The 13,105-nt window shown below is 36.0% G+C and overlaps 1 protein-coding gene across 1 annotated transcript in view; it reads right to left on the reverse strand.

Moving 5' to 3' along the window:
- Positions 1-13,105, reverse strand: part of LOC140153684 (apoptosis-resistant E3 ubiquitin protein ligase 1-like) — a 46,070-nt gene that overhangs the window by 2,912 nt on the left and 30,053 nt on the right. The window contains 5 exon segments of the mRNA XM_072176493.1: positions 334-509; positions 1,865-2,010; positions 3,051-3,180; positions 4,075-4,200; positions 6,663-6,845. Of these exon segments, the coding sequence (XP_072032594.1) occupies positions 334-509; positions 1,865-2,010; positions 3,051-3,180; positions 4,075-4,200; positions 6,663-6,845 (761 nt within the window).

The raw sequence follows: 13,105 nt of genomic DNA on the forward strand, positions 1-13,105 counted from the left end.
AACTCCAAAGTATGTATATTTCTAAAGCATATTTTAACATTAGCCTTCACCATGTGGGTGTTGACTGCAGACGACGAGTTTCACATTTTTTTAAATTCACAAATTTTAGAATTGTAAATTTTCAAGACTCACCATGAAAAATGCATTAAAATGAGTACAAACAAGCCTAGTATTGGTTAAGTGTTCTTAAGATAGCTCTTGATATTTAGAGAAAATATCTCAAAACTTGGGACTTTTTATGTTGAAGCTTATGGCTAGTACACAGAGCATCAAGTTTTGGCAAGATTTTCTATTATATTTTTTGATCTTATAACATGAACTGTGTTTTCCTACCATGTATGAGCTGTAGGTAGTAATCCATGAGTTGGTGCAGCCAAGATGGTAAACTTTGGATTGAGTTCTGCAAAACCACCTGGTGGTAGCTGAGAACAACCTGTTGTGAATTGCAGCAGACGAGCCATCTCTTCCTGGGTGAAACTGGCTACCACTGTCCAGAACCAGTCCACTACCTAAAGTTTGTGCAATAAAAAAACCCCAAATATAACGACTGTTCGGTGCCACAAGTGGGTAAGTACAGTAGCTGAGTACAATATACTGTGTGTAAATTGCCAAATATTCACAGGGCATCTATTGTACTTGCCCACTTCTGGCACTGAGCAGTCGATAACTGTAAATTATTGTGTTTCCAGATGCAATTCAATTGGGCTATCCTAATTGAAATCCATACATCCTCCATGGAAGACATGCCCTTAATCTTTGACACAGGGAGTGTGAATTTCAAATGGGGTTACCTGAAGGGGTGACTTCATTTGAAATCTACACCCATGTGGGGGAGATTCAAGTCATGTCTTCCAAGGGGTGATGGAAAAGCCCAAATGGAAAAGCCCATTTGTTTTTCATATTCATGTATGAATTGGGAACGTAAGGTAAAGCTCAAATAATACATTCATGTGTCTGTTTGCTTTTCACGATATTAATAACATTGAATTTCAGTTTCTTGGTACAGTAGTGTTTTAAGCTAGCCACAAAAGTCAGATCCAAGTTAAAGATTCTCTTTCTAGAGCAAATGGGTTGAGACAACCATGTCATTCTGTAGCATCAATAGAGAAATAGCTCGTGCTCTGTGCCCAGATGTCACAAATTAATTTGTTATGTTATTATGAAATCATGACCTACACCCTCTGAGGAGTTATCAACAAGTGGGTCTTGCAATCAATGGATTTCCCTGGTGGGGTTCACTCGCATGCTCACTGGAAATGGATGATCATAAAACTGTCATGGTCACTACACTTGTGTAACCTGGCAAGGGTTCTGATTAGAAGCTGGGGGTAAATGTGTTGCCATCACCAGGGAGGAGGGAGTACTTAAGTTTGGTTTGCATATGGGTGTGCCGCTGAAAATTTGTAAGTAGGCCCATCAATATACCAATTTATCAAGAAATGTGGACCCATCGATATACCAAAAGTCCAAATTTTCTGCCAAATTTAACACAAATTGTCTTAATTTTTACAACTTTTCCCCCAAATTTTAGGAAAATTTCAAAAATTTTGGCTACAGTGAGGCAAAATTGGGATATTTTCCAAAAAAATTCAGAAAATTTTGAAAAAAGGACCCATCCATATACCAAAATTGGCCTAGAAAAGGATGTCATTGATATACTAAAAGACCGAAAATGCCGCCCATGTTTGCCGCACGTCCCCGTATTTGTACTGCTACCCTCCCCCCTGGCCATCACTTATGAAACCTTGAGTTAAAATTCAAGATAGTGTGATGTGGAAGTACCATGAAAAAGAAAACATTTCACAAACTGAACTTCATAAGTCCCATTCCTATAAAGAAATCTAACCATTTCAGCCAATCTTACCTTAGCAAATCCATATCCAGCTCCTGAGAGGATATAATGTGCTTGCATCTCAGACACGCTAAATGCACAGGTGCCACACATGAGTAACTCTAATTCGTTCTCATCAAACATACTGAGTAGGTTGTCTGGTATGAGGTCATTCAGTCCTGCTGGGCAAACACAAAGTATAACTCACTGCTGCAAGTAACAGGTTGGACAGAGCAAACTGACCATTTCTTTAACACTTGATAAAATCATGCATATTTAAAAAAAAATATATTTGGACAATTATACCAAGTATTGGCATAAACATAATTATTCTGTGATGCCACATTAAGGAACATTAATAACTGAGGATTTCATTGACAACACAGCCAATACAGACAGTATTCATCAGGCCCGTCACGCAGGATTTTGTTTGGGGGTGCTGATTTTGAAAAAGTGGACCTTTTTCCGGGGGGGGGGGGGGATTTTGTGAAAAGTGGACTTTCTTTCCAAAATTTGGACATTTTTTGACGAAAAACCTGTAAAAAAACCTGATTTTTTTTGCTCGCCACGCTCGCAAATTCTGAAATTTTGGGACTTTTTGTACACTTTGGCAAATTTGGGGGGGTGCGTATAGGCCTGGTATTCATTCAATTATGTATACAAGGCATTTAAGTAAGTAGTTTTTGGCGATAACTTATTAGTATTGATCAAAGCATACAAACCCTACGTCTGTACTGCTTGTTTGTTACCACAAAGGTTGTACTGCTAGTTTGCCACCAAATGGTAAAGACCCGTTGCTTCTTGGCGACCACAGCAAAACCAGCAACTAAAGTTGTCTTTTTACTGCATTCAGATGTTCCATAAACATTTTTAGCACCATATTTTGTCTTATATTGATACAACACAAAGTGGCAGTCTCAACGTCTATTAATTCACCAAATTTGTACCATTAACACAACTTAGGAGGGTAATTCCAGCCACTCTTTCTCTTGTTTTGGTAGAGGAGTACACCACTGGTGAAGAAACAGAACCATCAGCTGATGATTTGACCAACTTCTCACCAAATACTTAAGCTTTATGAAAAAATCAATTGTCTGAAATGACTTCAAATTCTATGATACACACATCATATATGGAGAGTTCCACCAATCAATCAATGGAAACACAAATAAAATAAGAACCATTCACCGTTTCTTGTCAAAATGCCCTGGTAACTTACCCTTCAAGAATGCCTCGATCTCGTCCTGTACACTGTTAGCTAATCTATGCTGGGCTAATAAATCTAGGTACTGAATCTTGTTTTCATTGGTGACTGCAATACTTGCACCACCTGGCATCAACTCAACAACCTGAAACATTCAATCACATCAAATCATATCAAACATATAATTAACTCTCAACACGACTGTCAACAGCAGGCGACAAGTTTCATCTTTTTTTCCAATTCTTTTTGAATCGGCAAACTTTTGGCTATGCAACTGACTGCACACGTCAATAAAGACCTAACTTACCCCTGGAACTTACCCTCACACAAATTCACTTAAGGGTATACGAGGTATTGTTGGTCAAAGCAGCCAAAAAATTGATTTTCATTATCTGAATCAATATATTATTGAAAAATAACACTTTGGTGTTTTGCAAAAGTTTATTCTACAAATCATATACTTTAAAAACTTGCTTAATTAATTTATTGTTGTTAATGAGTTACGTACATTTTACAAAAGTGTTGTTGTTTCAGCCCTCTTTACAACATAACTCAAGAACCACAGGACCTATTAAAGTATATCTGTGAAATTTGAATTCTTCTACTCGCTCGCTATGAATTGAGCAATGTAATTTTTGCTAAAGCTCACTGCCATTTGCAAGATGCTATGTACTACTTTTTTTCCTGCTGCTTCGACCAACAATACATCGTATACCCTTAAGCACATGACAATCATGTATTACTCAAAGAGCAACTAACGTATGTGCTGTGCCTCAGCTGTGTGCATGCCATTCTATATAATCAATCCACAATGTTATGAGTCTTGCCAGTTATAAGTATAATAATTTCACATCATCCTGAACCACTTCTTGTAACACTTTGTACAAAGTATACCCATTTCTCATCATCCTTTCAATATCTCTGAATTTACTGGCAATTTGAACCACTTTTTGTGACACTTTACAAAGTGCCACATTAAGATGAATTAGCACAGGTTTAAATATTTAGTACATTTAGTTATTGTCAAACTGACTTTTACCTGTTCAAGATGACCATGACTATCAAATACTTCCTCTGAAAATGTGAGCTCCATATCCTCAACATCATTCTCCACAATGTAGCGCACTTTGGTTGTATAGAAATCTGGGTCATCTGTCTCAAAGTACTGCAAAGCAAAGACATATAACATCACAGATTTGAATTACAAATTTATGACAAATGACTTCATGATGACTGGTTTTCAGTTAAGATTCTGCAAATCTGGTACTTTCTATACTTTAACTCAAAGATAAAGGCGGGCAATTTTGAAACTTAAAATGACTCAAAACACTTTTTTGAAAATATAAGTAGGACAAATTCATTATTAGATTCAGCATCCACATTACGGGCAATACCGTAAAACCCCGTCTACAAGTATATATAGTGTTTTTTAAAAACTTAATTAATTCGAAGCAAGCGTTAATATACCAATACAATTGATCGGGCTTAAAATAATACTTGTTTGTAAATGCTTGGATCCGTAATTTATTTGCTCAAACTCCATAATGGCGACTGGATTAATGTAGCTTTCATCAGAAGCACACTATATGCTTGTAGACGGGGTTTTACGGTACTTTGCAGTCTAGTGTCATTCTGTATTTCCCTTAGGCCTACCACAAGTTTGATAGTGACATAGGTGGGTTATAACCTACACCCGGCACAAAAAGAAACTTGTCAGTTATATTCATCCTTGCTGTTCAATAACTTGATAATTTTGGATTATTCTGAACTATACATTTTTTTAATAGGACTTTGCTTTCTCATTTGACACCCTGTTCGTGAAAAACGAACAAGAATTGACCAAGATATGCGCCTCCAAAGCCTCAAACCCCAAAATCAAAAGTTGCATTTTCAAACGATTTTCAATGGGAACGCATCGTTGTATTGCACACAATCACCACGGGCCAATCAATAAAGCACACAGTGTAACAGGCACAATTGAATCGTTAAAATTGCAACTTTTCATTTTGGGGTTTGAGAGTTTGTAGCGCATATCTTGGTCAATTCTTGCTCAATGTTCACGAACAGGGTGTCAAATGAGAAAGAAAAGTCCAATTAACAAAATGAATATTTCAGAATAATCCAAAATTATCAAGTTATTGAACAGCAAGGATGAATATAACTGACGAGTTTCTTTTTGTGCCGGGTGTATTTGCTGTTCACAGTATTTATTTATAACATTCGGCGAAACGCCAGGCTAAACCCAATATTGACAAGTAATAAATTGAAGGGATGCCTATACATGAATAACATCAAAAACAAACAGAGAGAATAAATAAAATAAATAAAAACACAAAAAGGTACCAAAACATGCCAAACCGACAAAAGAAGCAAAAGGAAATAGCTGAGAAAATACACAAAGATACTGGCTAAAAGAGGTGGGATTGGACAGCCAATTTGAAGGCCTGAAGGGATGTGGACTTGACGATGGCTTCCGGGAGGTAATTCCAAAGCGAGGGAGCATATGGATAAAATGATCTCTTAGAAAGAGTCAGGCGGCAAAAAGGGGGATCAACAACACAGGAATTTAAGTGACACAGGGTAGGACGAAGATGGGGTCTGAAGGGGTTTGGAGACGAGCACAGACTGTGGAAGATTTTATATAGATGACAAAGGATGGCTACGTCACGGCGCTTAGAGAGGGTTTGTAAATCAGTATCCTGGAGAAGCTCATCATGCGATAACTTCCATTGCTGAAGTATAACACGGCAGGCAAACCTCTGCGTGGACTCAACCCGATTTGTCAGTGTCGAATAGAGCATGCTAACCTAACCCCGCATGCCTCACAATGTCTTTTTATTTTAGAGAACCATCGTCAAATGATTATATGTGGTGTGATCATTCAAAATCAGTCTGAAGTTGGTCATATTCAATTTCCATTTTCTTATTAGATTGTAACAAGGATTTGCATAGCTACATTTTGTAGCAAATCCCATTGAAATTGAACAACCAGTTTAAAAGCTTTGAGCAACTTTAATAGCTCAAAGCAATTACAAATAGTTTCCAAAACCAGAGGAAACAAAAGGAAATATTTTCTTTGTTTGGCTATATCTCAAAAATCAAAATTCCGACTTCCAACTTATTTTGCTTGATCACATCACATATGTGATGCGATCAAGCAAAATAAGTCGGAACTAGGAAATATTAAATTTTCAGCTTCTTATAGGATAGGTAAAAGCATTTACAAAGCTGGATTTTGCAGAAAATCCCAATGAAATTAAACAACCAGTTCCAAAGATATGAGCAATTAAAGAGTTTCCAAAACAAGAGGAAACAAAAGGAAATATTTCCTTTGTTTGGCTATATCTCAAAATCAATATTTCCAAGTTCCGACTGATTTTGCTTGATCACATCACATATGATGAGTCAGACCCTCTAAAGAGACCATTTAAACGATCCTAAAACCTTTGGCTTTTAAACCGAGATTACGGCATCGATGTTACGCACATCATCACAGTACACTCCTGACTAAGCATATACCATACCGAAAAGGTGAATAAATTGAGATAAACATCCAGGTATTTAACCTACTTCAAAAATGATTTAGTTTCCAAAGGCAGCTATTCAGTTATGACTTGATAAACTTACCTTATAGTTTATCCTGAGTCCAATGAGTTGTGCGAGAAAAGATCTAGAAAACCTTGCTTTGACTAGTTGTCTGGAATGGCTGCCGCATGCAGATTCATAAAGGCACTTGCCTACTACTTTCCCTGCAAACTCAAAATATTTGAGCTTATTAAGATGTGACGGTCTGTTAGGGTTTGGATGTACCTGTAAATCAATATAAAAGTTTAAATATTAATTTCAATTGTACATTTAAACTGGTGGTTTTTTCCCACCATCAAATTGCAAAATGCTAGGATTGGACTAGTAAGTGCATGGCATGTTATGGTGAAATGGTGAAACAAGGCCAACCATTTGCAAATTAGATGTTGACAAAACAGTTAAGGGATGGGGTATGAACGTTTGGACAGTATTTATTGTGGGACATTAGAGCACATTGGACATATCGAATTGCATTCTGAATGCGAAGAATGTCCTTCTGATATCAAATAATTTTGATTTTTTGAAATTCGCAACGTAATACACATTTTATGGCAAATGGTTAAAAATTGATATTTTTGATATTTAACAGTACTCCAAGTAAACTTTATAAATCTGATGATTTATACTTAAAGTGTATGTAGGTGGGATGAAAAGCTGATGATCAATTGAAAATTTTGACCTTTCGTATTGAAGATATGAAGAAAATCCATATCTTCAATATGAAAGGTCAAAATTTTCAAAATTTACTTCGAGGACTGTATTATATCGTAAATTTCAAAAAATGAAAATTATTTGATATTAGAAAGACATTCTTCATATTCAGAATGCAATACGATATGTCTGGTGTGCTCTCATGTTCCACAAAAAATACTGCCGAAACGCTCAAAACGCTCATTCCAGATCCCTTAAGAAAAGTCTGAACTCTTTTCTCTCTTGCTTATACATGTAAGAAGTTTTGTAAAAAAGAACTAGACTGATGGTCTAGGTTATGTGAAAATTAAATTTTATTCGGATAAGAAAAGATTTATTTTTGATATAATGTTATTGTTTTCATCTTGTTTGTAAACACAGTCTATAAGAAAAATAGTGTGCAAATATTTTGCTTGGGACATTTCATTTTATGGATGAATATATTATTTTGCTGGATTTCTCCATTATTTTATTTTATTTTATTTTATTTTAAAATTATTCAACAAAAGAAGAAATGGCTCTTCTGTACATGAGAGCAATAGCTTAACATCCCTTCCAAAGGACAAGATTCTTTGATATAGACGAATCCAACGAGCCAAGTCATGGTCAGGATTTGGTCGGCCATATTTGGGTACCCGCATGCACCAAACAGGTGTTGTGAGTACCCAATTGGGTGGATGAAACCCGCTTAAAATTCAATGTTAGATTCTTTTGTGTTGTAAACTGTCATCATTCTTTTGCCTACATGTTACACGGGTGATAGAATGCAGTTTATAATACCCTTCAAGGCCGCATCATCCCACATTTTAGGTGGGATAGTTGGGTACCCGTTGCGGCTAATGGCTGCCATTGAGGAGCAGGAATGCGTGAAATTGGATTCGTCTATACCCCACTGTAACAGAGGGAGAGTGGACGTCTAAATTTAATCTACCAATGTTTTTTTCCCCAAGTCAATATACCCCAGAAAGTTTTCCACCACCAGGAATCAAAACCCAGGACCTCTCGCACCGGAAGGGGGAATTCTAACCACAATCTCCCTTTTACACAAGATTTAAAAATTATATTCATAATAGAAAAATAATAGGGAAACATTGTCTTAGACCTGTTTACACTATGGAAAAGTTGTAATTAGATTTTAGTCAGTGGGTGTTTACAATATCAGTAAATTTTAAGTTTTCTAATGAAATTTTTTTTTAAATGTGAAAATTATTCAGCAGATACAAAAAAAAATAGAAATTTATTTCACTGCGTGTACTCTGGTTTATACAATTCTCTAGTGAATGCTTGGAGGCCATTGGCAAACAATAGCGAACCTGTTTACACTATAATTGGCACTGAATTACGACTCAATTCAATAGCAAATAAATCTAAATCAATTTGCAACTGTCTCCTGTTGTAAACAAGGTCTTGTTTTTTCCATCAAAATCATAATAAAATAAAATCAAACTTTCTCCCGTAAAAAAGTAAAGCAAGTCATAAAAAAGTGAATACATAAAGAGGATGATTTTCCTGCTAGCTTTTGTTAGCATTGACTTCTCTGGCAGCAGAACAGTCCGGTCCGACTGCCTGATCAGGAAGTACTGCCGAATCAGGCAGCATGTTGCCGAGTCAGGCAGCATGGTATCCCACAATGCAATGCTCTATTTCAAATAGAGCATCTTTTAATATACCGTTATTTCTTAGTTTAGAGTAAAGAAGTAGGTAAAATATATAAAATTATCAATGAATTTACAATTAGTAGTAATTTTTCATCAATTGTAGTTAAAATAAAGTTAATTTGCTTATTTTAATCAAATTTTTAAAAAAACCGTTAGAAATTGTTTTGTTATTTAAATTATTTTCCTCCCCGTGAAAATTTTTTTTCGCCTTGAGAAAAATTGTCAACTTGCATGTAGCTCATGTGTGTCAAAATAAAATTTCCACCGATCTTTTATAAAATCACCATGAACAATTTAGTCCTTAGTCTGTCAAATTCGGAAGGGTTACCAAAGCCTGTGTTGCCTGACTCGGCAACATGCTGCCTGATTCGGCAGTGCTTCCTGATCAGGCAGTCGGACCGGACTGCAGAATGGCAATAAAAAGTGAGATATCTACTCAAGTTTAATGGCTGCATACTACTTTTAAAAATATAATTCAACAACAAAATGTGATGCCCAAATTGAATTGGAACCATAGCACTTTGAATGGCGAATGAAGGTGGTTGTTATTGGCTATTTCAGATGAAATCCATACCATACACCCATTTTGGAAGACATGACATTAATCATCCACACAGGGAGTGTGAATTTCAAATGGAGTTACCTGAATGGGTGATTCCATTTGAAATCTACACCACCCCTGTGTGGGAGATTGAGGGTAAGTCTTCCATAGGGGGTGTGTGGTTTTCAACTGGAATGGCCTTAATGAATACCTGCACCAGGGATTCAACATCAGACATGAGAATGAACTGTCATGAAAAAGCTGAAAAACCCCAAAGTGATAGAAAAATCTGGAAAAGAGCTTGAAACTGAGCCCAAAGATCGGTTAAATTTGGCAACCAAAAAACCCTAATTCTGGTTTCAACCTGAAAATTCTCATGCCTGAAACATGTTATTTTCATCATAAAGTGGCAGCCATTATAATTAGCTCTACATTATGCAGCAGAAATATTAATTTCTCATGCACCTTTAGCAGTTATTTATTAAATTGATGGGTTAGTGGTAAGTTAGTTTCCATCACCTGTGTTAATTTTCAGCTAAAATGTCACATTTGTATCATGTTAGGCCAAAAAAAAAAAAGGTTTGTCTCAAAGCTCACAAGAAATTTAAAAAACAAATGCGAAATGCGATTTTTTTATATTTTTTTATTCCTGACTTTTTTTCATGGTATTTTGAAAAAAAAAGTCTGATTTTCACCGATTTTTTCTGGAAAAAACTATAAAAATTTTTTTTTTGAAATAAACAAAATTTCGCATTTCTTTTTTTGTCAAATTGTGCGATTTTACAAGCAGCATGCAAGTTTTGAGACAAACCTTTTTTTTGGCCTTATCTACATCTATACTGCACCAATAAATTATCCTTACACTTGGAAAAATAATCACAATTTCCAAACTGAACAATATTGGGGTAAATTTGTTTTTTTAATAGATGCACCATCTAATCCTGCACATTATGATACCACATTGAATCCAATGCGACTTCAAGAAGCAAAGTTACAAGCATTTGATTAGACGAAGGTCCAGTTTTAAAAGTTTCAAAACTCCACAGACTAGACATCTGGTTTGAGAGTGGTGAATGGCTAATTTATGCGTTTGGCTTTAATTTAAAACAAAAGGAACAAAAGAAAACTGACAAATAAATTGAAAGTTATGAAAAGTACAGAGAAGTGAAAACTGAAATAAAAACTGCTTTAAATAACGCTTCATTGAAGAAACTGTGTTGTCTCTTTGTTGCGCTTGTTGGAATCATTTTGCGCCTTGTATAGGCCAGTTTGTCACTTTTAAAACTGAACCTTCGTCTATTCAATTGCTTGTAACTTTACTTCTTGAGGTCACATTGGATTCAATATGGTGTCATAATATGCAAAATTAGATAGTACATCTATTAAAAAAAACAAATTTACCCCAATATTGTTCAGTTTTGAAATTGTGATTATTTTTCCAAGTGTAAAGATACTTTATTGGCGCAGTATACTTCTCCTTGTAAGATATTGTGGAAAGTTTCCCCAGTGAAAGATTTATTATAAAGTCTTTTGACAAATTTAATATTCTACTCCTTTGTTCAGACCAAAATCGGTATTGTAGCAGAAATAATTCACTAAATTTGGAATTAATCCAAGATAATGGACTTTTGAAAACTCAGATATATGATGTGTTTAATTTGATTTTCCTATTCTGGGTCCACAAAAACACCTGGACTTCATGCAACTTTAAAAATGCAAAATGAAACATATACGAGGGGTATCCAAAAGTTTTTGACATCGCCCAGAAGCGAAGGAGCTATATCGATGAAATTTTGTCAGTGTAATTACTGGTCCTTATGTACATTATGGTCCAAAAATGGTCTCATAAGTATGTTTACTTTCTTTACAGGTGGCGCTAGATGGGCAGTAGGTGCATAACCTATAAAATGGTGAAAATTGAGGCACGCAGCGTGATTAAGTTCCTGCATTTGAAGGGTTAGGCCTACAATGCTCAGAAAATCTATGATCAAATGAAAGCTATCTACGGTGATGTTTGCCCATCATATGGCACTGTTGCATTTTGAAAAAGGAAAGTCCAAACTGGCCACATGTCCCTCACAGATGAGCCAAGAAGTGGATGTCCATCACTTTCGCATGATGCGGCTACAGTGAAGAAATCCAAGAAAGTGGAGGATCTCATCATGAAAAGGTTATGCGCCTACTGCCCATCTAGCGCCACCTGTGAAGAAAGTAAACATACTTACGAGACCATTTTTGGCCCATAATGTACATAAGGACCAGTAATTACACAAAATTTCATTGATATAGCTCCTTCGCTTCTAGGTGATGTCAAAAACTTTTGGATACCCCCTCGTATTAATACCGATTTACTTACTTGACTGTGATATTATTTCAAATATCGCCTAGAGTAAATTGCTTAGTTCCTTTTACAAGAGCGTACTTTACTACATATGTCGCATAGTCACTTTGTTTAATGCACTTGTCTCTGTGGCTGCTGACGAGATCTACCATTGCCGGGTCAATAAACTACTCGTCATACGTGTTGTTATTGTGCATATCCCCGCAACAAAAGCACTGTGAGCACGCTTAACCCCCTCAGCACTACCTGCTGATCTAACATTGCCTCTGATTGGTCAATTACATGATATCTTCACTTTAATCACCAATCAGAATGGAGCTTTGCAAATAATTCAGCCCCCCCCCCAACTTTTTTGCATGGTGAAATTATTCTAACAATGTTCCTGATTGGTCCAATTGCTAATGAAAACTTCTTTTTGGCCAATCGGCAGGTAGTTCTCATGGGCTTAATTTGTAAAAGGAACTATGCAAAACATTATAATCTGTTCCAGCTCCATTGACAACTTATTAATTTCCCCTGAATGTATTGTAATAGGCATAAGCATTTTTGTAAATCAAAATAAAAGGGTTGTAGTGCTAATTTTCATGTCCAGTCAGTAAGCATTGGCCTTATGTTACCCAGGACCATGGGCATCAATCCTGGGGGGACAGGGAGATGTGTCCTTCCCACCTTTTGGCAAAATTGCCCATTTTTTGTTCTTTTCAGCCACAATTCAGGCTGAATGCCCCCCCCCAAGACAGATTGACGCTAATGAAACGCCCAGGACAACAATGATGTATGAGGTGTCACTGGAATTGAAACAGATAATAGTTGCTAAGTTGATCATAACAGTCAATTGTTCTTGTGTGTGAGTGTGCAATGCATCCATTTTTATCTTTGCATGAAACTACAGAACTACAAATATTATGTGGAAAATAAACATAAATTCATACATTTATGAATATTTAAACATAAACTGGAACTTCCATGATTTGCTTTTATTATGAACACAACTGTACAAAGGATACTTAGGTCTGGTTCTGGGTTGTTTTGGGGGCATCATATCATTGGAAATGGCAACACTAAAAAGGTTATAATGAACGACCAGGTATAAATATCATATCTACAATGTATTAGTAGGTTATATTTGTTGGTGTATGAAAGAGAGGTTCTGCTTTGCATATTTTTAAAGTATCAGAAATATAAGTCAACAAATTTGGACCCCTCACCATTCCTCGATATCTATTCACTATTATGCCAACAACAAGAGATGTAC

This window comes from Amphiura filiformis, chromosome 5, assembly GCF_039555335.1.
Source record: "Amphiura filiformis chromosome 5, Afil_fr2py, whole genome shotgun sequence".
Lineage (NCBI taxonomy): Eukaryota > Metazoa > Echinodermata > Ophiuroidea > Amphilepidida > Amphiuridae > Amphiura > Amphiura filiformis.